The 23,419-nt window shown below is 52.8% G+C and overlaps 1 protein-coding gene across 3 annotated transcripts; it reads left to right on the top strand.

Annotated features, from left to right (window-relative positions):
* The first annotated feature begins 841 nt into the window (after positions 1 to 841).
* WDTC1 (WD and tetratricopeptide repeats 1) lies at positions 842 to 23,079 on the top strand. 3 transcript variants are annotated; one of them, XM_064731487.1, is made up of 16 exons: positions 842 to 993; positions 7,028 to 7,166; positions 9,461 to 9,544; positions 10,511 to 10,557; positions 11,687 to 11,798; positions 12,212 to 12,399; positions 12,789 to 12,971; positions 13,254 to 13,348; positions 14,425 to 14,540; positions 15,587 to 15,662; positions 16,257 to 16,353; positions 17,652 to 17,825; positions 21,065 to 21,300; positions 21,672 to 21,840; positions 22,203 to 22,395; positions 22,505 to 23,079. In XM_064731487.1, the coding sequence occupies exons 2-16, from the start codon at positions 7,059 to 7,061 to the stop codon at positions 22,700 to 22,702; spliced, it is 2,076 nt and encodes a 691-aa protein (XP_064587557.1). In that variant the 5' UTR covers positions 842 to 993; positions 7,028 to 7,058; the 3' UTR covers positions 22,703 to 23,079. The 3 variants fall into 3 exon arrangements, with proteins under 3 accessions (XP_064587557.1, XP_064587556.1, XP_064587558.1); XM_064731486.1 differs by having other exon boundaries at positions 849 to 985; XM_064731488.1 differs by lacking the exon at positions 842 to 993 and adding an exon at positions 2,075 to 2,243.
* Positions 23,080 to 23,419: the final 340 nt, after the last annotated feature.

Here is a 23,419-nt window from a genome sequence, read left to right as displayed (position 1 = left end):
AATTTCCTTTTTTCTTCTGTGTAGGTTGAGGATAGAAAAGGAGACAGGAAAGTCACCAGGAAACTGGTGACTTTTAAAATTATTATTAAAATAATTTAAAATAATTTTAATTTATTATTAATTTTAAAATACATTATTTAAAATTATTATTAATTTTAAAATACATTATTGAAATGCCTTTTAAAATTAATAATAATTAAAAATACCTTTTGTATGACTTAAATTTCAACAGTGAAAAGAGCAAGCTCTCAGGCAGGTTTATTCCTTGCTCCCTGCACCTTTCCTTGGGACAGCCGCAGCCCTGTTCCACGAGGATCCTGTCCAGGTGTGGCTCTCCTGCAGGAGCTGCACCGCTGGGAGAACACCTTGTTTGCATTCCCCAGCTTTCACACTGCCCCAGCAAACTCCGGGTCTGACAGACAGGACCAGCAAGTCCTGCTTGGCCCCAGCCTGGCACTCCTGTCACCAGCCTGAGAGAAAATCCAGCTCCCCTGGCCCAGTTTCCTCTGCACCAGCAAGGAAAACTTCCATGTCAAGGGCATCTGAATTTTCTGCATGGAGCTTTGGGTCCCCATGGAGATGGCATCTGAGAAAAGAAGATAAAACCCTTTTGTGAGGATGGATCCCGGTTATTATTTGTTTAATTAGAATCTGGACTGATGCAGAGGCAACAATTAACAATTACCTTCTGTAGAGGACTTTGACAGCAGCTGAATAGGTTAATGACTTGCAGGATGGAGACAAATCATTGCAGCTGTCATTTATGAGGCTGGAGGTGCGAGGAGGAGTCCCTGGGCCTGATGTCTCTGATTTAAGGGGCTTTTCCTCCTTCTTTTGGAATAACCAAGCAGGAATTTTCCTCTGCCGTGCAGCTGGGAATATCTGGGAGCCAGGGAATTCAGTTCCAAATGAAAATTTAAACTGTTCATTGCACTTTATTAGCAGGCTTCAGGAATGCTGAATTGTGGAAATAAACTATAGGGAGGTGAGTGGGTAAGTTTTGCTTTCTTTCACACACCTCCCCTTTTTGGGAGGGTTCATTAGGAGGATTGGGACTGGGCTTGCTTGTCCTCGGTGTCCTCAGGGCGGGTGGGAAGGATTTTGCAAACACTGCCACCCCCTGGCTCTTTGCGCTTTGTTTTATACAGAGTTTTATTTTCCGAGCAGAGCCGGGCTCGGTGCTGCCGCAGGGAGGGGAGATCCCGAAGGGTCAGGGGGTCTCAGCCAGCCCGGCACGGACGGTGCTGGGGTGTCCCTGCAGAACCAGGGGGTTCAGCTCCTGTGCCCGGAGCAAAGGCTGCAGGACCAGGTGGGGACAAGAGGAGCCTCAGGGTGACCCAACTGCAGCTTCCCAGCAGCTGAAGCAGCCAACGAGGGCTGGCTCAAGGAAAAGAGATTATTTAAAAGGGTCTGGAGAGATAGGACAAGGAGGAAAAGCCTTTAACTGGTGGAGTGTAAGTTTAGATGGGATTTGGGGAAGGAAATGAGGGTGGGCAGGCACAGGGTGCCCAGAGCAGCTGTGGCTGCCCCTGGGTCCCTGGCAGTGCCCAAGGTCAGGCTGGACAGGACTGGGATCAGCCTGCAACAGTGGAAAGTGTCTCTACCATGGCAGGGGTGGGACAGGGACATTTCCAGGGACAGGAACGGGACCCTGAGCCCCCTCTTCTGCAGGCTGGACAAACTGAGTGACCTCAGCTCATGCCTTCCTGGCTTCCCCTGCAGGCCCTTCACCGTTCTGGCCGCTGTGGAGCAGTCCGAGCTCAGGTTTGGGGCTCTAATCCCCAGGTTTGGGACAGGGGAGCGGGCGGCCATCATTTCCCTTTAACTACATCTCCCAGCAGCCCCTTCGCGCCGCCACGCTCCCGCCCCCTCGGCGCCGATTGGCGGATCTCTCCTGGTCAGTTTCCTCCCTTCCCATTGGCTGCTTGATCTGTCAGTCCCGGCGTGGCGGCGGGCAGGAAGGGGTGGCATTCACGAACGGGATTTACGCCATTTGCGCGGGGCGGGGCGCGGCGGCGCGCGGGGGGGGCGGTTGCGCAGTTGGCGTGGCGCATGCGCAGCGCGCGGCGGCGGCGGGGGGCGCAGCGCAGCCCCGGACAGCTGGCGGGGGTACCGAGGGCCGGGGGCGGCGGGCACGGCCGGGGCCCCGCCGCGGCCCCTGCGCTGCGTCCCGCTCTGCCCCGCATGGATGGAGCCTCGCAGCCTCCGGTGCCCGCTGCGCTCGCGCCCGGCAGGCCTGACAGGTAACGGGCCCCCGCGGGCCGGACGGGCCCCGCCGCCCTGACAGAGCCCCCCATCCCCGAGCCCTTCCGTGCCCACCGCCCCCCGGTGCCCCCTTCCCTTCCCTGGCAACTGCGCCCCGTACCCGCTTCTCTCGCAGCTACATCTGCCGGGCCCCTTGTCGGTCCGCCGGCCCCGGTGCCCGCTCCCTGGCAGCTCTGCCCCCGGTGCCCTCCGTTCCTCCCCAGTGAAACACACCTCTTGCCCCTTCCCTGTCAGCCGTGCCCCCGTAGCCCCTTCCCTGTCAGCTGCCTGCCCTGCAGGCCCCAACCCCTTCCCTGACAGCTGCATCCCCACGAGCCCCCTTCCCTCTCCGCTGTCCCCCTTGCCTCCCTTTCCTGACATTTCCCCCACCCCTGTCTTTCCCATCAGTTTCCCCCACCCCAGGCTCTGTCTGCTGTCCCCTTATTCCCCCAAGGTGTCACCCCCTTCTCCCCCAGGAGTCTGACTGCCTTTAGGGATCTCTCCCTTATCCATCCTCCCACCCCAGCCCCTCGCCCCCATTTCCCCAGAGCCTGTTCCTGCTGGTGCCACCCCTGCCAGGTACAGCTCCTGCTTTCTGCCTCCTTTCCCCTTCCCACCCTGGCGCTGCCCTGTTCTCTCATTCCTCTCCCTCTCCTGGGTGTGACCCTGCCCTGCTCCCTCCTCTGCTCTCTGTCCCCTGTCCGGAGCTGTTCCCTGCCCTGCTGGGTGTGCTGCAGCCGCTTTCCTTGGACAGGGGGTCAGCCTCTCCTCCTGGAGCTGCTGGCCCGTGTGGATCTTGGTGCTGGGGTTCTCTGTTCTGTTCCCTTTTCCCGTGGGTGTGTCAGCGTGGGGTCAGGATTGCAGTGGGAGGGCTGAGCTGTGAGCACTGAGTGCCCCGAGTGTGCCAGAGTTCCCCTGTGCTGCCCCTGCCAGGGCTCCCCTCTCACCCCTTCTCCTGCTCCCTGCTCCAGCCATCTGTCCTGGGGAGCTCCTTCAGCTGAGAAAAACCTTCTTTTAACCAGGTGTTTGCTGCTAGCCAGGGCATTCCCTCTTGGTTTTAAAGGTTTCCTTAAAAAAAAAAGCTATCTACACTTATGAGGGACAGTATTTTAATTCGATCTGTGACCTCTTGGAAAGTCAAGGTAAAGAGGGCAGGGAGATAAGTTGTGAGGATAAAGAAGCCTCTCAGGGCGGGTTCTGAGTGGTGTTTGCAGGGGTGAAATAATTTACAGGTGCTGAAGGGAAGGGTCTATGGAATCCTCCCTTGGGATGAGCTGTGTACCCAGAGGCTTGTGGTGTGCAGAGTGCTGCTTTTTTCCAGTGACCTTGAGTGTGGAGCCTGAGACACTTGGGCACATGCAGGCAGTCAGGAATGGAGTTGCTTGTTAGAAAGTGCTGGTTTTGGGAGCCCTGCTGCTCTGGGAGCTCCTTGGGGCGGATGGAGCTTTCCCAAAGGGGGCTGGTGCCAAGGCTGGGGCTCTGCCCCCCTGTGTTGCTGTGGGTGGGAGGCGCTCAGGTGGTTCTGTGAGAGGGAAATACAATCCAGCCAAGGAGCAATCCCCCAAATCCAGGCTGCGTTGGGAGCGTTTGATGTTAAATTGATGGAATTATTTGTGTTATCAGTGTGGAGGTTTTGTTTGCAGGCTCGGCGTGAGTGTTCCTCTCCATGCCCTGGAGTACCCTTTGGAAGTGTACTTTCCCAGGAGCTTAAGGGGCTTTTCAGTGGCTGTCAGTGTCAACAGAGCCTGCCCAGTTTGGAGCCCATGGCAATGTGTGCCTTGTTAATTTTTGACTGTGGGTTTAGCCTTGCGAAAGCCCCGCTTGTGCCCTGCAGTGCCGTGGCCGCAGAGGGCAGGGGAAAGTGCAGAGCTGCAGGTGGGAGTCACTCTCTGTGTGTGCAGTGGGAGCAGAGGCTGGCGCTGCACCCCAGGCTTCCGGCCCTGTCTGGGCTGTTCCAGGCTGGAGCAGTGAGGGATGAGGGAAGGCTGTCCCTGAAGGGTGGCAGAGAAACCTTGGTGCCCTGGTGCCATGCAGGGGATAGCCCCAGAGAGGCCACGGCCATGGCATGGGGTGGTTTTGGTGCAGGGCAGCAGCTCCTCCACAGCCCGGGCTGTCCCTGGGCCGGCCTGGAGCACAGAGCCAGGGCTGGGGCTGTCTCTGCCTGGTGGCAGCAGTGCAGATCTGTCCTGAGGTGTCCCTCACTCTGGGACTCCATCCCTCATTCCACCAGGGGCTGCTTGTGCCGGGTTAGTTAAAAGCTGCAAGAATGGGTTAGAGCAGAATTTGCACGGTGGTTTTGCCTAAAGAGGAACATTCTTTACCAATTTCCATGGTGGAAGTTTCCAAGGAGTTTCCAATTCCTTTAGTGGTGACAAAGACAGACTCTTTGGAGGGACTTTGTGTTTGGAGGCCTTTGTGTCTAAGAAATTGGGAGGCAGAGTTGATTTTTGTCTGATTTTTATTACGTGTATTTTGCATGAGATCTAAAAATCTTGGGAGATTTTGTTTTATTGCAGGGTCAGTTTGAAACTGGAGGCTGGATCTGCCTGTACAGTGGTGGGGTCAATAGTCTTTAGTGTTAAGAACACTTAATATTTATTTTATTTGTTTATTATTATTTAATTTTTGAAGGAGGTCACTGTCATATCCATGGGGACTGGGAGTCGGGGGCTGTGATCAATTGTGGCTAATGCTCAGAATGTGATCTGGAATGAGAATTTGGGCTTCTTACTCCTTTGTCTGTGATTCCATGGCAATTTAAAGGTTGCCAGAGCCTTTGTAGTTGGGAATACCTGTTGAGCAACAAAAAATAGCCAAGGGAAAGGAGGAAAGGCTCTTGGAGCCTTCGTGGCCAAGCAAAGGCACAGAATCTGGGAGACCTTTGAGCCTTTTGCAGCATCCAGTTGCCAAATGAAGCACTTTCCTGGAAAGAGAGACACCTTGGGCTCCTGCATTCCTGTTGGACTGGGTTTATCCAAGCCTGTTACCCCAGGTCTGATTTCTTGGGTGATTTTCCTTGCCTCTATTTTTCCAGCAGTAAAGTTAGGATGTCCCACAAGGTAGGAAATGCTGCACAGAGGCGGCTCTGTTGAAAAGCAGAGTTTGTAACAGTCTGATAAGGAGTGGTGGCTTTGGGGGGCTCGGCTGTGCCTTCTCTCTGTGTATACAGAGGGGTTTTGGGGTATTAATGGTTTTGCAGTGACTTATTTAGCTCCAGATTGGCCTCCTGGTGTGGGTTATTTATGGCTGTGTATGGGAGATGTGGATCTTTCCATGCTCGTGCATTTTCCCACGTGTGTCCTTGAGGTTGTTTGGTGCTGTTGGGAGAGAAAGGAGCTGATTAGAAATTAGCCATAACTAGAGGTGGGAGATGTGACAAAAATACTCCCAAAAGAGCACTGGGGTGTTTGTCAGTGGGGAGGTGACAGCCTGCCTGGCACTGGCATGGTGGGGTCCCAAGAGCCAAATCCCCTCTCAAAGAGGGGCACAAGAAATCCCACAGGGTGGGACAGGAGGGCCACTGGGAGCCCTCCTGTGGCAGCAGAGAACCAGATGAGGGTTGCCAGGACTCCTGTTTGTTGCAGTGTTTCTGTGAAATGCTCTGGTTTCAATGAATCAGCATTTCCTCATTTAGAAGAGGAAAATTTTTGGCTTGTTCTGCTTGGAAATGTTTTAAAACTAGAAGGTTACATAGGACAAAATGGGTGTTTGAAATTTCATTTTTATTCTTTTTGATGTTTTAAAGAGAACTGTAGAAATGTCTGAATGGGCCAGGCGGTGGGGTGGAAACTGGGGGAATTGCAGCATTTCTCAGGGACTGACTGATCCTTTTCTAGGCAGCCTGTCCAGCTCAGGGTTGGGACCATCACTCTGCAATTTGAATATTTTATTAGCAGAAGTAGCTAATTCCATGGGGTTTCAGCTATTTAGGTTAGTACATTAAACTCCATTAAGAGTGTGCAAAACTCTTAATTTCTCCTGGAAGTTCAGTTTTAACTGGTCACCTCTTTTCTCTTGCTGAGGTAATTAGGTGTTCAGTTGTGACCTCATGTTGTGATTTCCAAGGAATGTTTATGCCCTTTTGGATATTTTAGGGGTGTTCTGCTGATAATCCAGTGTAGTAAATGGGAGAGAAGATGTGGCCAAAAGCATCGGTGCTGTGTTTATTCACTTTGTTGGTTGTAGAGTTTGGGAAACATGGCATTGGCCATGAGTGGTCATGGAATGGTGGGAGGGAAGCCTGGGACAGGAGACTGCTCTGCTGGGACAGAAACATGGATTTTCCAGGCTGATACAGTCCTGGAATTCCGCTCATCCTGAATTTCTCCACAAACGGGGAACGGCCTTGAGTCAGACGTTTATTCTTCCTTTGTTCCTTTCCTGAGTTTCTTCGGGAGCCTTTATTCCCGGTGTCCCGGCCTGTCCCGTTCCCGGCTGTCCCGGTCCCGGCCCGTCCCGGTTTCCAGCCGTTCCGGTTCCGGCCCCGTCCCCCGGTGTTCCCGGCCCCGTTCCCCGGTTCCCGGCCCCGTTCCCCGGTTCCGCCGTTTCCCCGGTTCCGGCCCCGTTTCCCCGGTTTCCCGGCCCCGTTCCCCGGTTCCGCCGTTCCCGGTTCCGCCCGTCCGTTCCGCCGTTCGTCCCGGCCCCGTTCCCGGTTTCCCGGCCCCGTTCCCGGTTTCCCGGCCCCGTTCCCGGTTTCCCAGCCGTCAGCCCCCCGTGTTTCTGGAGCTGGGCCGTGGTGAGTGCCTAACGCGCGGTGTCCCTGCCGTGTCCCCGTGTCCTGCAGGTAACTGAGCACCCTCAGCGTGGATCCTGGCATGCTTGGATGCACTGCAGCTCTTGCCACTGCTTCTCTTGGTCTGCCCCACTGCAAGAAGATGGCAAAGGCCAACATCACCAGAGACATCATCCACAGGCAGATCAAGGTAGGTGTGAGCCTTGGAGGAAGCTCCTGGTGCTGCCTCTGCTTGGGCACCAGATCTCTGTTACTTACATATTGATAAGCCCTGTAAGGAGCTTAGGAGAACAAACACACAGGACCTGCCACTGTCCTTAATGGAGAGCTGGGATGAAGTCTGGCATGGCAGGAGCACAGTTCCTCTCCCTGGGCTGGTTTGCCATCAGCAGCTCTGTTCCTTCTGAGTTGAAGAGAGAAATGGAGCTGCTTGTGTTTGGGCGCCACAAAGGCCCTTAGCCAGCTTCCCTCTCTGCTTTCTGTGTTCTCCCCGTGTGATCTTGCCATCAGAGGTATTTCTGACTGTAGTAAAGCTAATGATCTCTGTCACAGCCTCTCTGTCTCCTTTTCTTTAGAGAGTGCTGTGTTGCTTCCTTTGTGTAGGGAAAAAAAAAAACTTGTGCAGTGGTGGGATCAGTCATCTGATGGCTGCTTTGGTGGAATATCAACGTGAAAGGACTGGCTGCAGCAGACACAATAGGCAATTATTGCTGGGACTCGGAGGCCTGAAATCATTTGCAGCTTTGCTGATAATCAGCATTCAGGAAAGGGATCTGTGAGTGGCCAGAATAAGGAACTGGGAGCTCGAGTGCTCACTTTGCAGTTTGGTACCAAACTCGGTTATAAGCTTGTAATTCAATCCATGTGCAGAGATTTGTTTTGCTGCCCTAACAAGGAAGGGCTGGTTCTGTGGTTTGAGCCCTAGCCTGGGACTGTCTCAGTCTGTCTGCTCTGTCAGACTGTGACTGTGACCTTGGGAGGATTGCTAAGTCAGGCAGTTCCTTGTAGGAAAAGCAGTATCCTACCCCAGAGCCCTCACAAAGCCACTGGGGCTGCAGCAGCACAGAATTACACCTGCAGCACCTTGCATGGGCCTTGCAGTGCTGCAGGAATGCTCTCCACAAAAGTACATCAAGGGCTTTGAAGTCTGTCATGGAAGCTCCTACAAAAAGCCTGGTTTGTTTTGCCTCCAATCCTTTTATGTCTGTCTCCATTCTGTCTTCAAATAGCTTTTGGTGTGTGGAGTTCATTACTGAGCATTGGGCTGGGATGGGAATTCAGCACTTCTGTGTGTGCTCTGGGACTGCTGATGGGCTCTGAGCACCACCGGGGTGGTGTTTTGGGCACCACCAGGGTGATTTTGACATTGGGGTTCCCATCTCTAAATGCTGGTGACAAAGGATTAAGTTGACAAGTGTAGCATGGAGTGAGACCACACTGAGTCAAGTCCTAGGGAAGAATCTCCATTTAGATGCTCCATCCAAAATCTGACTGGCATTCTCTCTCCTTCATTGCTGCCTCTGCAGTTGGCCTTCTTTCATCAGAGCCATCTGCTGATGCATCTGTGAGCCCTGTGAGATCACAGGGGAAACAACTGTCCTGCTTTCCTTCACCTTCATTTGTACTGACGCAGTTCTGTGGCAGCTGTTGCCATCCCTCTGGAACAGGCTGTGCGCTGCAGCTCTGCTCCTGCCTGAGGAGCAGCCCATCCCTGAGGGCAGCTGGCCAGTTCCACTGCAGCTCCTCACCCCGTGCTGCTGCTGCTGCTGCCTCGGGACAGGCTCTGCAGTGGCACAGCTCTCCTGGGCAGCTCAGCACGGAGGTCCTGCTGAAATCCTTGCCAAGGGATAGTAGCAGCCATTCCCAAGTTCTTCTCTGTCTTCTGCTTCAGGCCCCAGGTAGGGTCAGCTCACTCTGCCTTGGTGTGGGCCTCCCAGAGCTGGTTCTGGCTCCTCAGCTGGAGCCTTGCACCGACTTACACAGCATTTTAAATCAGTTCAGGGGCAAGGATTAAGATTTGCCCACCTGGAGATGTTCAGAGGAGTGGAAGGCTGGAGAGGGACTTGTCACACGGATGTGTAGTGATGGGACAGGGGGGAATGGCCTTGAACTGAAGGAGAACAGTGGGATATTGGGAATGAATTCTTTCCTGTGAGGGTGGTCAGGCCCTGGCAAAGGTGCCCAGAGCAGCTGTGGCTGCCCCTGGATCCCTGGCAGTGCCCAGGGCCAGGCTGGACAGGGCTGGGAGCAGCCTGGGACAGTGGGAGGTGTCCCTGCCACGGCAGGGGTGGCACTGGAGGGGCTTTGAGCTCCCTTCCCACCCAAACCATTCTGGGATTCTGTGACTCCCTACTACAGCCCAGGACCTGTGGACCCCCCAGTACCTGGTGTGGTTTTTAAAGCTGATGAATGCTCTTTGAAGGGGCAGGAGGAGTGTCTGTGTGCCGTGCTCAGTGTGCTCATGCTCCCTTTGTGCCCCTGCAGGAGAGGGGAGCGCTGGGCTTCGAGCGCCACTACCACGTCACCGACCCCTTCATCCGCCGCCTGGGGCTGGAGGCTGAGCTGCAGGTGGGTGTGCAGGGGGGAACCAGCTCCTGGGGGGCTCCTTGCTGCAGGAGGGCATGAGCTGCTCTGGTTTATCAGGTCCCCCAAACTGCATCAGAGCCAGGAGCTTTCTGCGCTGCCTGGTGCACCTGGAGGAGAACCTTTAACAGGGTGGGCACCACCTCATCTCAGCACTGATGCCTGAAGAAGACAATTGTCAGCTGTTCAATGTGCTCAGCTCTAATGGGATCCCTAAGGAGCAGATTGTAATGCACTCTGACATACCTTAGCAAAGATTAAGATTATACAGAATATTCTGAGTTGGAAGGGACCCACAGGGATCATTGAAATTTTAAGTGAACAGCCCCATCTGGGGGTCAGACCCTCAACACCCTGCTCCACCCAACTGAGGCAACCTCTAACACATCAATTATCTTGGTTTGGGGGAGAAAAGGGTTATTTTGTCCCCCTTTTGAGTCACATCTCCCACATCAAATGGTGCTCAACACTCCCCCACTTCCTGGTGCAGTCGTTGGTTAATGTGGATGAAGATGGATGATGTAGTCACCCAGCAGCAAGGTGCTTCTAACAGAGCTATCAAAAGTGCATTTTCCCTGTGTTCCCAGAGTGCCTGTACATGTAATTTGTCAGCCTAGCCAAGGGCTTTGGAAGCAAAGTCACCTTTCCGTGTGTGCAGCCTGATTTCGGCTGTAGCCTCTGAGACTAAACTGCCATTTTATTCAACACTACCTTTTTCCATTTGTTTCATTTTGCCTCTTCTACCCCAACTGCTCTAGCATGTCTGTCTTTTCTGGAGGTGCTTATCTACCAAGTGTGTGGAGCTCTTTTCAGGGCTGGAATAAAAAAAACCCCTGCTTTTATTGGAAGAAGTTATTTGTGAGGAGCTCAGTGTGTCCTTGTCTCAGGACAGCTCTGTTTGATACATCTGAAGTTTGACTAATGCCATCTTCCCTTGCCTCCTTCCCTCAGGGTCACTCTGGGTGTGTCAACTGTCTGGAATGGAATGAAAAAGGAGAGTAAGTATGTGGCTTCATTTGGGGAATCAGCAAAGCCACAACCCCAGGTTTTCCCAAGAGGAGGATGTAGGTCATGTTATCATAAGCAGCTGCTTCCCATTTCTAGTAAAGTGGAGCTCAAGCTCAGATTCTGAGCTGTAGTAGAGCTCACGCTTCAAAAGAAGCTTTATTTTGTTAAATATATCTGGATATTATTAGAAATGCCCCTTTAGTGAGTTCAGAAGGGAAATGGTCAGACTAAGAAGTGGCGATTGAAGGCTGCTTCTCTTCTCTTAAGTGGTATTATGGATTATAATGGATCTTTAGGATTTGCCCAGCTGGTGGTGACATTTCCCCACCCCCTTCACCACGCTGTTCAAAGCTGCTGCTGGGGGACAGATATCCAGGGGAAGGAGGTGGAGAATCCACCCCTCTGCAATTTTAGAGGGGCACTAAAGAGCAGCTTCCAGTGACCAAGTGGAATGAAGAGTTTCTGTGTGAGAAATGAGTGGATTGGAGGAAGAGTGGGTATTTCTGCACATGCCTCTTACAATGTCCAAGGTCTGCCCTCTGATACTCTTCAGGATTATTTACCAGTGAAAATTTCATGTGCTTGAAAGAGAATGGCTGAGTTTAAAAGAGCTGAGAGTTGCAGATGTCAGATTCCTTTGGTCCAGATGCAGATGGATGGACAAGCCCAAGAGCACCTTGCAATGCCTTTAAAAGCAGTTTGTGGTTCACCCCACGAGCCCTGGGGCTGCCTGGGCACCCCTGGAGCCTGGGAGTGGATGCCTTGGCTGGGCTTCAGAGCTGGTGTGGAGCAGTTAACGCAGCCAGGTAGTGGGGAGGTGGAGGCCCTGCATTCTGCTGTTGACCAAGCACTCCTGTTTTCCCATCTCAGTGTGGGTGAGAGCTTTCAGTCAGCTGTGCTTTCTGTGGAATTGCTTTTTGTCTGCTTTAGCTCCTAGACCTGGCTGGAGGGATGGATGCACGGTGAGCAGCAAGAACAGAGAGCTGGGGGAAGAGAGGAAATGGGCTGGTTAGGACTGAATTACCTTAATGGATGTCTGTGGTCAAACAGCTCCACAGATCCGGGCACGGTGTGGAGCAGAACAATTCATGGTGCATATTTGTCTCCTGTTCCTTTCAGCTTGTTGGCCTCTGGCTCTGATGACCAGCATACCATTGTGTGGGATCCTCTTCACCACAAGAAACTCCTTTCTATGCACACAGGACACACTGCAAACATCTTTTCTGTCAAGGTATGTGCTCAGAAGGAATGAGCAGCTAACAGAAACAGCAACCTGAGCAGTAAAAGGATAAATCCTTGCTAGGAAACATTTTCCTGCAAACAGTTTCCCCCTAAAAAGTTAAATATTTCTAATTATGGGGAAAAGGATTAAATCTAATGTTGAAGTTAGTTTATGGAGATCCCAGGCTTATTCTCTCAGTGAATTGGAAGGAAATGGCTGTAGCAGACTGGGATGTGTGATGAAGCCACTCTCAGTCCTGCTGTAGCTGGTGACTCTTGAGTGTGCATGCTGACCTGTGTAATAGGGAATCCCCTGGGTTAGCCCAGGTTCCTGGAGCAGAGTTCCTGCTCTGTGAGTGCCAGGGTGTCCCTGTGAGCAGCCCCAGTGCTGTGCAGGCTCAGTGTCCCTTCCCTCTGCCGCAGTTCCTGCCGCACTCGGGGGATCGGATCCTCATCACGGGAGCTGCAGACTCCAAGGTGCACGTCCATGACCTGACTGTCAAGGAGACCGTGCACATGTTTGGAGATCACACCAACAGAGTGAAGCGCATTGCCACGGCGCCCATGTGGCCAAACACCTTCTGGAGTGCAGCAGAAGATGGCTTAATCAGGTACAGAATTCCTGTTGGTTTGGTGTTGGGAACCATCACAATGTGTGCTGGGCACAGACCTGAAGAGAGGCTGTCTCTGTACTGAACAGCTTCAGCTCATCTCTCCCTTTCCTAAAACTGGAAAGGTTTGTCTTGTAGAGTCATAAATACTCTCCTCAGCTCCTCCATTTTCCTCACTGCTGGAAAGGGAGGCCAGGAAAGGAACAGGTCATGACTTGGGAGTTTGATTTGGAGCTTGAATAAATCTGTGCACATTGTAGATCTGCTTTTAATGATTATCCTGGTACCAAGGCCTAGTGAGTGCTGTCCCAGCTCAGGACATTGCACGAGTCTCTGCTGCTGCTTCTGTTAGCCCGTGGTGTGTGTGCCTCACTGCCACCCCTTTGCAGGCAGTACGACCTGCGGGAGAACAGCAAACGCTCCGAGGTGCTGATAGACCTGACTGAGTACTGTGGGCAGCTGGTGGAGGCCAAGTGCCTGACGGTGAACCCCCAGGACAACAATTACCTGGCCGTGGGGGCCAGCGGGCCCTTTGTGCGGCTCTACGACATCCGCATGATCCACAACCACAGGTAACAGCACCTGGCCCTGGGGCAGCCTCCTGGGGCTGGCATCTGGCGGGAGGAGGGACCTGCAGGGACCCAGCACTCTCTCTCCTCTTTCTGGGAAGTTTCACTCAGCTTTTTCTGTCACCCAAAGTCTTTTGGCTGAGTGCACCAGGGACGTGTGAGGCTGGTGACCCCATGGCTGTGTGGGCAGCTGTGTCCTCGTGGGTGGGCAAGAAAAGCCAGCGCAGACGGGGCTTGCAGCAGCGGAGTGCTGTGGTTCCCATGAGGCTGTTGCTCTGTCTGCAGGAAAAGCATGAAGCAGAGCCCCTCAGCTGGCGTGCACACGTTCTGTGACCGGCAGAAGCCCCTCCCGGACGGGGCAGCTCAGTACTACGTGGCAGGTACGGGCCCTGCTCCAGGGGTCACCCGGGGGCTTCACTGTGCAGACACAGAGTCACCCATCACACACAAACCCCTGCCCAGGGCACCTCTTCCGTGGGATGTCCCGTGGAATTGCAGGTTATTCCACTGGGGAGGTGAGCCAGCCTTGCTGCTGTTTGTCCAGCATAAATGTGTTCTTGTCACTCCTGCTGGAAAGTGAAGGATTGCGTATAACCTGGGCTCTATAGGCTTTCCTGGAACTGGTCCCAGTTCAAAATTTTTTTGGCACAGAAGTGACTTGTCCTCATCCTGCAGATAAAGAATCAGTGATGCAGTATATAAGCAATCTAGATGACATTTTTCTCCAGTGCTCATAATTTACTATGTTTTACCCCAAAATATTTGGGTTGGTTTTTTTGTTTTACAATATCTCAGACCAGCATGTTCAGCAGACCAGTTCTGACAGTCCTGCTCCTGATGGTTCCCACTAGAGGATTCCTCAGGTCCCCTGAATTGGTCATGCAACACATCTGCTGTCTGAAGAACAGAACCTGTGTGTGAGCTGAATATTTAGGAGCTTTGGTTTCCTTGTGCTGAGGGCTTTATTAAGGAAACCTAATTAGGAGGTTGAGGATGGAGGCATTTGCAGATGGCCACAAATCACAAAAGCCAAATCCTAGAGAATCCCCAAAACTGAGATTTGCTGGGTTCTGGAGGCTCATTATTAGCAAGGCAGTTATGTGGGGTGGCTGTGCAAAATTGGAATGATGGAATCACAGAATGGTTTGGGTTGGAAGGGACCTTAAAACACACCTTGCTCCATGGGCAGGGACACCTTCCACTAGAGCAGGTTGCTCCAAGCCCCATCCAGCCAGGCCCTGGACCCTTGCAGAGATGGGGCATCAATACCCAGGTGAAAAGGCACCTGTGCATGTTCTGGTTCCCTGTGGAAGGATCCCATAAACAGCGGGAAATGGAAGATCCTGTAGGTGCTTGTGCTCCATGGCTTTGCCCTTTGGAAGGGAGCAGCTGGGCTAGGACAGAGACAACAACACTGAGAGTTAAGCCAATAATTGTGAACTTGTCCTCTCCCCAGGGCACCTCCCAGTGAAGCTCCCAGACTACAACAACAGGCTGAGGGTCCTGGTGGCCACGTACGTCACCTTCAGCCCCGATGGCACCGAGCTCCTGGTCAACATGGGCGGGGAGCAGGTAAGGGGGTCACCGGACATTGCTGTGTGCTGTTGGAAACAGCTACAGCAACTTCTCTGTGGGTGATGTGATGGGTTTTAAACTGTACTCTGATTAATTCAGACTAAATGCTTGGGATTAGGGATATATTTGTTACGCTGTCACTGATCAAAGTTAAACCACGTTCTGTTGTGGTTTTCCAATTCACATTTCACTCTCCGGAAGAGGGGAAAGAAAATAAACAAAACCAGTTCTGAAACTGACCTTTGTTGACCTAGAAAGGATTTCATAACTCATTCTTGAAACATCAAACTGCTTCTGTAATAGAATGTAGTGAATAAGAACCTGGAGAAGCAAAGGCCTTCACCTGGAATATTGATTGCTTTAATTTTAAGCTCTGGGTGTTATTCATGGATCTTTTGTAAAGCCTATCAATGGAATGAGAAAATCCTCCTGACAGCATTAATCAGCGTGGATTAAACAGGACCTTTGCTTGTGGGCAGGTTGCACTGTGCTTGTCCTCTCCAGCTCTTTCTCACACTCGCTCCCTTTAGGAGAGGGTGAGCTGTGGTCTGGCCTGGGCTGTCCATTCCTGTCCCAGTACAGCTGTAAATTAGGATTTCACAGAGCTGCCCTGGCAGTTTCTTGGGAAATACTGGTTTCATCTTAGAAAGACTTTTCCTCGGTGCCTCACCTCTTTTCTGTCAATAGGTGTTTGGTTTCTTCATTATCATGGTGTTAATTGAAATACCTTAGTTGCTTAATTGAAATATGAAGCTTTCTGAGCAGGTTGGTCAGTGGTCAGGTCATCTTTTAAACTCTGCAGGTGTGGAGTAAGATCAGGTTCCTGTTTCTCAGTGTTGTTCTCTGAACTGGGCTGGACTGGGACACACCCCAGTTACTGCTGCCATCCCTTGTGTGTCCCTCTATAAAAACAATTCCCAGTGAGAAAATTGGAAATAGCAAACACAAACACGGAACTGTGTACCTACTGAGACCTCTTTTATTTCTGACTTGAGCATCTCTGTTTTGCAGACTTGTCTCATGCTCTTTTTTCCTTTCCTCAGGTCTATTTGTTTGATCTGACATACAAACAGCGACCATACACTTTTCTCCTCCCAAAGAAGTGCCACACTTCAGGGGGTAAGTGTGATGCTGTCACAAAGGGAGCGAGCAGCACAGGGGAGTTCTGTAGTGCACAAATTCATTTTCAGGGTGCAGGAGGAGAATGAAGCAGGGTGTGGGTGCTGCTGGGCTGCTTCTGCAGTGCAGTGCATACCCTGGTGGCAAAGTCCTTCTGCAGTGGGACAAAACACGAGGGCAGAAGTGACCTGTGGAGAGGGGGATGTGTGAATTGGGAGTGCCTAAGGCTGTGCTCAAGGATTAAGCAGACTGTTGAGTGGTTGAGGTCCTGGTTTCCTCCCAGACCATTCCAGGATTCCATGATATTCTAACCATGGCCTGAAATCAGTCTAAGGCATTTCCCTTAGCAGTTAGTTCTGTGTGTGTGTCTGGTTTTCTGATCTAGAATCATATTGCCAAGGACACTGCAGAGATTTGTCAATAAAGAGGACAAATCTAATCCAGGTGGCTGGAGCAGGTGGAATCATGGAAGTTTTGTTTCTGCTCTGAATGGGGCTGTCATGCTGGGTTGGTCCTGCTGTAAAATAAACCCTGAGTTTGTGTAATCTCCACTGATACTTAGCATGGTTGTATATGTCTTTTTCTAACCCTCAGAAGTGCAGAATGGCAAAACCTCAACCAATGGAGTGTCCAATGGGATCCATCTCCACAGCAACGGCTTCCGCCTGGCCGAGGGCAGGGCACACGTCAGGTGAGGGCACAGCTGCCCCTCCTGGGGGGTTCCATGGCCTTGTCCTGTGCCTCCCACAGGGCGAGGGGCTGCCACAGAGCTGTGAACTGCACGCCTGTTCCTGGATTGCCCGATGGCCTCTGTCCTTGGGGCTGTGTTGGCCGCTCGTGCCTGGGCTGTGAGCAGGAGTCAGACCAGGCAAGAGCATCCTGGGAGGATTTTTCCTCTTATGATGAATTAAGGTGGACAAAACTAAGAAATGATTTTTCAGGCCTGGAATCAAAGTGTCCTGAGTGGTGTTGCTTCCTGGCCTGCAGGATCTGTGTGTTGATAGTGGCAGAGGCTGGCAGGTGAAGGAACCCTGCTTCTTCCCTCTGCCGTTTTTTGGGCACTTGCCTGCTGCAAACTGAACTGAGGCAGCCAGAATTGTTCTGTGGCAACACTGGAACACTACTGCCATTCCTAGCATGGGAGCCAGGACTGGATGGAGCCTCTTCTATTGCTCCTGCTGATTTCTTTCCTTAAAACAAAATGCATTTGGGGTGAAGGAGCAGCAGCACATCTTGGTGGCTGTTTTTCTTCCAGCTGATGAGACTTGGTTCAAAGTCAAGACACTTACTTAATACCATATATGGGTAGTCTGGGTTCCTCCAGAGTCACTTTGGGGACTGTTTCAGCTCCTCTCCTCTAGATGGCCCCTCCACCGCGGCAGCAGGAACAGGGCTGGAATTTTGGGTGGTGGAGCATGGGCCTGGTGAGCTCAGATGCTTCTGCATGTGCATTGTTGTGCATTGCTAAAAGAGCTCTGGGAACGTTGTTTATGCAGTCGAAACAAAGACCCATTGGTGAAGTCTGATGCTTAAAATATCCAGTGCTCGATTTGGAGTGTGTCTCTGTAGATGAAGAAAAATGGGAAACGGTCAAATGATGGTCACAGTGATGTAGTGAGACTGCCAGAGGGTGGGAGGGCTGGCACAGAGTGCCCAGAGAAGCTCTGGATGCCCTGGCAGTGCCCAAGGCCAGGTTGGACAGGGCTTGGAGCACCCTGGGGTAGTGGAAGGTGTCCCTGCCCATGACAGGGGGTGGAACTGGATGGGCTTTAAATTCTCTTGCAACCAGATTATTCTGGGATTCTGTGGTCAACGCCAAACTTTCCTCTTAAACTCCAGTTCTTCAGGTCCAGAATCCCTTCTGCCTTTTCCTGAACCTTTTGTTAGGAAGTTTAACAAACATTGGCTAAGCTGGAGCTAAGCTCTGCAGACTGTGACCTGGAGTGAAGGATGTACAACTCACCTGTGCCGCTCCCTTGTTCCCTGCAGCCCCCAGGTGGAGTTGCCCCCGTACCTGGAGAGGATCAAGCAGCAAGCCAACGAGGCCTTTGCGTGCCAGCTGTGGACACAGGCCATCCAGCTGTACAGCAAGGCTGTGCAGAAGGCCCCCAACAATGCCATGCTCTATGGGAACAGAGCTGCTGCCTACATGAAGCGCAAGTGGTAAGGGGCAGTGCCACTGCAGGGGACTGCAGGGACACCTGGTCAGGGCCCTGCTGTCCCTCTGGGGGTTGGGGGTATCAGGCTGAAACACAGCTGGGCACCTCTGGCACCAAGGGGTGGCAAATCAGTCTGTGCTGGACAAGTTCTGGGGAGGCACAGCTGGGAAGCAGCCCAGTGTGTCACCTACTGATGTGCTGGGTGAAACCCTGCTCCTTTCCTGTTGAAAAAGAGACCCAAATTCCACATCTGATTCACAGCACTCTGGATGTCTCCGAGGGTGTCTGTGTTTCTTTGGGTGGTTCTGATTTGCATTAAAGAAGGGCTCTTAAATCTGCTGTCAACACATGACGTAATGGTGACTGTGCTTTGTAACATCCCATGACAGGAGGTTGTTTTAGAGCTGCTGGGGTGGCTTTGCTGCTGCTTTATCCAAGTGCCTCACACTGCAGACACCCAGACCTGATGGTTCCTGTGTTACCCCAGTTAACCCACACTCCCTGGACTGGAAACAAACCTCTGGGAGGGCTCTGGGGAGGTGGCAGATCCTTGCAGTCTGCAGAGGATTCTGCCCTGCTGGTTGCAAAACACCCTGTCAGCCTCTGCAGTAGGTAATGTCTGCTCTGACCAGTGGCCAGGGCTGCATCTGCAAGATACAGCTGAGTTATTTTAGTGCCTGTCCCCTTGAGCAGAGTAAGACTGAGTACCATGACTTGCCATTAACATATTTAAAATAGCTGTGGTCCTTCATCTCCATTTGCTTTGTGAGGATATCCTTCTCCTCTCCCTGCTGAAATCCCCAGTATGAATTCTCCTCTCTTCTTGCCAAGATAAAGAGCAGCCAGCAGTTGTTGTGACTGTTGGTAACTGGCCTACTGGCTGTTTTGCAATAGCAGAGATTTGGGAGCTGCCTCAAAAAGACCTCAGTGTTCAGAAGGAGAAGAACAATAGGTTGGGATTAAGGGATGGAACACAGAAGCTGAGTGCTGATCTCATGAATGACATTTTTCTTATAGGAATCGTTTTTCCCGAAGGGTGTTGGCACATCTGAACCTTTCAGTGTGTCAGCTACTGCTCTGCCACAGTTTTGGGTAGCAGGAGGATGTGGAAAACACACACAGTGGGTTTCTGTGGCATGCAGGGGGTAGGATTTAAATAGCACTGAGGTGATACCTTCCAGGTGCAGGAAAGGGGCACTTTGCTGCTAGGAACAGTTTGTGGAGTGTGGGGAAGGTGGCTGGGATGGCACTGAGCAGGGGCAGAGGCAGACAGTGACCCAGGCTGAACCACCATGTGTCTCTGGGGTGTTCTTGATGTCTGGAGCAGGAGCAGGTACAGGCCACCCTCAGAACCCTGCAGGTTCTGCTTTGGCCTCATTCTCTGAATAAGAGAGCAAGAGAAAAGGAAGGTCTGTAATTTCCTAACCTCTCCTTGTTCATCTCCCTTAAGATGCTGCTCATATTTTCCAGCACTTCTAAGGCTGTCCTTTGAAATTTTGCTCCTAAAAGCCAACTGCATCCCCCTCTGGATTGCTTTCAGCAGTCCACGTTGGCAGCTCTGAGCTGATTTCTGGTTTTGCACAAGCTGAGTCAATCCTGTAACAAAGGGAGAAGGCAGAGCCTGCTTTACATCCCACCAGGTCCATTCTCACTCCAGTCTGTTGGGCTGCCAGCGCTGGTAGTTGAGCTTGAAGAATGTTTGAGGGTGGCAAAGCAGCTGAAAAGCCCAGTCAGGTGTACAAGTGTGTGACACCTGTCATCATAACAGGTAGCTCGCATTCCCTTTTTCTCCGAGTGAAAATGGCCCATTGCTGCATGTCCTGAATTAACCCTGGCAGCCCTGCAGAGCCATGTGCCTGCTGCACATCTCATGGGCAGGGCTGGGCAGGAGGGAGTGCAGGGTGCCTGGTTTGCAGAACATTCTCCTGCAGGATTTGGAGCTCCCCTTAATAAGGCCACACACTGGGACACCTCTTCCCTGTTCACCTGTGCATGAGGAGGAGATGCTTTCTGTGAGGGTCACAGAGCACTGGGACAGGCTGCCCACAGAGGGTTTGGAGTCTCCTTTACTGGAGATACTCAAAAACTGTCCACAATCCTGAGGAATGTGCTGTAGGGAGCCCTGATTGTGCAGGGAAGGTTCCTGCATGACCTCCAGTGGTCCCTTCCAGCCTGAGCCTTCCTGTGCTTCCCTGACAGAGCTTTCATGTGATCTCAAATTGTTGCTCTGTGAATTATCCTCTCCTTGGCAGTGTTTTGGACCTTGGTAGGTGCAGTGCACAGAACCCTGGAATGGTTTGGGTTGGAAGGGCCCTTAAAGCCCATCTCATTCCATTCCCTGTCATGGGCAGGGGCACCTTCCACTATCCCAGGCTGCTCCAAGCACTGTCCAGCCAGCCTTGGACACTGCCAGTCACAGTGGGGCATGTAGGTTACTATGAAACATTATCATTATTATTACTGTTATTAGCCATCAAATGGAGCCGTGGCACTCTGTTCAGGCAGCTTTGGGCAGGTGTCAGAGCAGCTGAGGTCAGTGCTGGCACCCCAGGTGTGTCTGCCCTGCCAGGCTGAGCTGGGCACCACACAGGGCCCAACCAGTCCTGCTGCTGCAGAGCACAGGCAGACAGCCTCATTGCCAGCCCCACTGCCCCAGCGCTGAGCTCAGGCTGTGAACAGGACACAAAACCCACAACAGTCCATCTGCTCTAACAATCACTTCTAAAACGCCACCGGTTTTTCCTGTGAAGGTAGAAAAGGCTCCTGCCTGAGACGTTCGTCCCTTTGTGTGTGAGGTCCTGGCGGGGCTGGGCCGAGCTGTGCCGTGTGTCCACACAGGGGCACGATTGAGCTGTGACAGGGAGCCCGCCTGGCACGGGAGGGCTCTGCTGCCTGGCCAGAGGGCTGCTGCATCCTCCATCTTCAAAGGACTTCCCGAAATGTGCTGCAGCAGGGAGCTCTGCTCTCGCGTTTAAAATGGCAGGTCAGGGCTGGCGGGGCAGCCTGGTGTGGTCACATCCCAGAGCTGCCTGTGGGCGTCTGCCGAGCCCTTGGGGAGGCTGGGCTGGGTCAGGTGGTGCCCCCGAGTCACAGCAAATGCTGTTAGCGGGCTCCTGGGGTGTGGGGTTGTGTGCAGAGCTGGAAACAACAAGCTGTGGAGGGAAATGAGGGCTGGGAAACGGCAGTGGAAAATGTTTGCTGTTGCTGCCTGGGCTGGCTAATGCAGCGCTCTGCTTTCCTCAGGGATGGGGACCATTACGATGCTCTGAGGGACTGCTTGAAGGCCATATCCCTAAATCCTTGCCACCTGAAGGCCCATTTCCGCCTGGCCCGCTGCCTCTTTGAGCTCAAGTACGTGGCAGAAGCACTGGAGTGTCTGGATGACTTTAAAGGGAAGTTTCCAGAACAAGCACACAGCAGTGCCTGCGATGCACTAGACAGGGACATCAATGCTGCCCTCTTCTCCAAGAGTGATAACGGTGAGTGCTGCTGCTCCTGGGCTTCTCCAAGGTTACACTGCAATCTAATGAGCACACAAGGACCTTCCTCCTTAAACTGCCCCTCTGAAGTAAAGTTCCGACTTCTGAGAGAGATTGATTGTTGCTGTGCACAAAAACTGGCCTGAGCCTGTTCTTTCCTTGTGCCTGGTCCTGGCTTGCTCTTGAGTGAGAGTGTGATAAAAGGAGTCTGATGTAGCCAGGAGATAATCTGGAAGGAAGGAAGCTCATGCTCTGAGCCCTGCTTCCTGCTGGAATCGTCCTTAACCCTTCTCTGGGGCTGCTGGGCTCTCCTGGGCTGTTTTGCTCAGAAGTCCCGCAGTGGTGCTGAGGGAAATGTGTTGTCCTTGCAGCTGAGGACAAGAAGGGGGGAGGCCCCATCCGGCTGCGCGCCACGGGCCGCAAGGACTCCATCTCTGAGGACGAGATGGTGCTGAGGGAGCGCAGCTACGACTACAAATTCCGGTACTGCGGCCACTGCAACACCACCACGGACATCAAGGAGGCCAATTTCTTTGGCAGGTATGCTGGGGTGCAGGACAGGAGAGAGCAGCAGCAGGGTGATCTGTTCTGTGGAAGTAGCCCCATGTTACTGTTGATAAAATGACGTGGACACAGGGTTGGGATGAACTGACAGGAGCCCTCCTCCCACGCTGCTGCATGAGGAGCAGATCCACAGAGGGCCTAGTTGGGCTAGCAATTCAGAAATCCATTTGGGATTGAAAACAGGGCTCCTGGGGGTGCAGGGCGCCAGCATGGGGAGCTTTATCTGGATGTGCAGCTGTGAGGGGTGTCAGCCTGCTGATGATGGAAGCTGTGTGGAATTGTCAGCCTGCTGGAGCCTGGCTCTGGAGGGTGACCCAGGCTCTGCTCCTCTGCCCTAGCAACGCCCAGTACATCGTCAGCGGCTCCGACGACGGCTCCTTCTTCATCTGGGAGAAGGAAACCACCAACCTGGTGCGTGTGCTGCAGGGGGACGAGTCCATTGTGAACTGTCTCCAGCCTCATCCCAGCTACTGCTTCCTGGCCACCAGCGGCATCGACCCGGTCGTGCGGCTCTGGAACCCCAGGCCGGAGGTAAGAGCTGCCCTCGTTGTTGGATGCTCTTTCCTGCTGCGCTCCCCACTGGGATCGCCCTTGCAGCAGCCCCTCCGTGGTGCTGAGTGCTGTCCCCTGTGTCCTGCAGAGCGAGACCCTCAATGGCCGCGTGGTGGTGGACATGGAAGGTGCTTCCCAGGCCAACCAGCGGCGCATGAACGCGGACCCGCTGGAGGTGATGCTGCTCAACATGGGCTACAGGATCACGGGACTGACCAGCGCTGGGGCTGCAGGCTCAGACGACGAAGACAGCTCAGAGGGGCAGGTCCAGTGCCGGCCCAGCTAAAACAGAACTGCCTCTCCTTCCTCTAAATGTTTGGCTGAAAGGGAACCGAGTTTCCTTGGTCCTGAACTTTCTCTGGTGAATGACTGCACTGTTTCGCACTATGCACAGGGTAGGACAAGCTGGCAGGGGCAGGAGCGGCCGTCTCTAAACCATCACCTCCTCCTCCTCCTCCTCTTCCATGGCAGTGCAGTCCAGGGTTTGCCTTTAGTGGAATTTAGTCCCAACAGGGGTCTTTGAGTTGTCTGTGAGCAGTGTAACTGGTGATTATTTTTCCAGAGCTGCTGTATGATCTGGTACAGGGGCTGTTGCCTGCATTGCAGGGGGGATGTTAAATTCCTGAATAAAATACAAACCTAGGGCAGGGGTTATGGAATGAATTTACTGCAGTGATTTTGAAGGCTTGACTGTGCTACCAGCCTGTCTAGAGGCCCCTGGTTTATGGCTGTTGGCCATGAAACACCTGTTTTGTCCCATAACATCTTTCTTCTGGCTTCCATCTCAGACACGTCAGCAGATGTAGCTGTGCTGTATTGAGGGCTGGAGGTTGCGTGGTTTGTGCCCCTGTCGTAGCTGAGGGATCAGTGAAGGCACTGGGTGTGTGCAGCTCCACGGGGCAGAACGAGCTTGCCCAGTTCTGATAATCCCTCTGTGGTCCCTGAGCCCGTGCAGGGAGGTGACAGCAATGGGCACAGGCTGCATCAGAGGCCCAGGACTTGT

This window comes from Zonotrichia leucophrys, chromosome 23, assembly GCF_028769735.1.
Source record: "Zonotrichia leucophrys gambelii isolate GWCS_2022_RI chromosome 23, RI_Zleu_2.0, whole genome shotgun sequence".
Lineage (NCBI taxonomy): Eukaryota > Metazoa > Chordata > Aves > Passeriformes > Passerellidae > Zonotrichia > Zonotrichia leucophrys.
Note: the sequence above shows the minus strand (reverse complement) of the source record. Positions and strands in the feature narration are given on the sequence as shown.

Bases quoted from the DNA above. Each gene is read 5' to 3' on its own strand.
- WDTC1 (XM_064731487.1), top strand. From the start codon at position 7,059: ATGCTTGGATGCACTGCAGCTCTTGCCACTGCTTCTCTTGGTCTGCCC. The intron at 12,400-12,788 runs GTACAGAATTCC...ACCCCTTTGCAG, and splicing joins GCAGAAGATGGCTTAATCAG to GCAGTACGACCTGCGGGAGA. The intron at 13,349-14,424 runs GTACGGGCCCTG...TCCTCTCCCCAG, and splicing joins AGCTCAGTACTACGTGGCAG to GGCACCTCCCAGTGAAGCTC.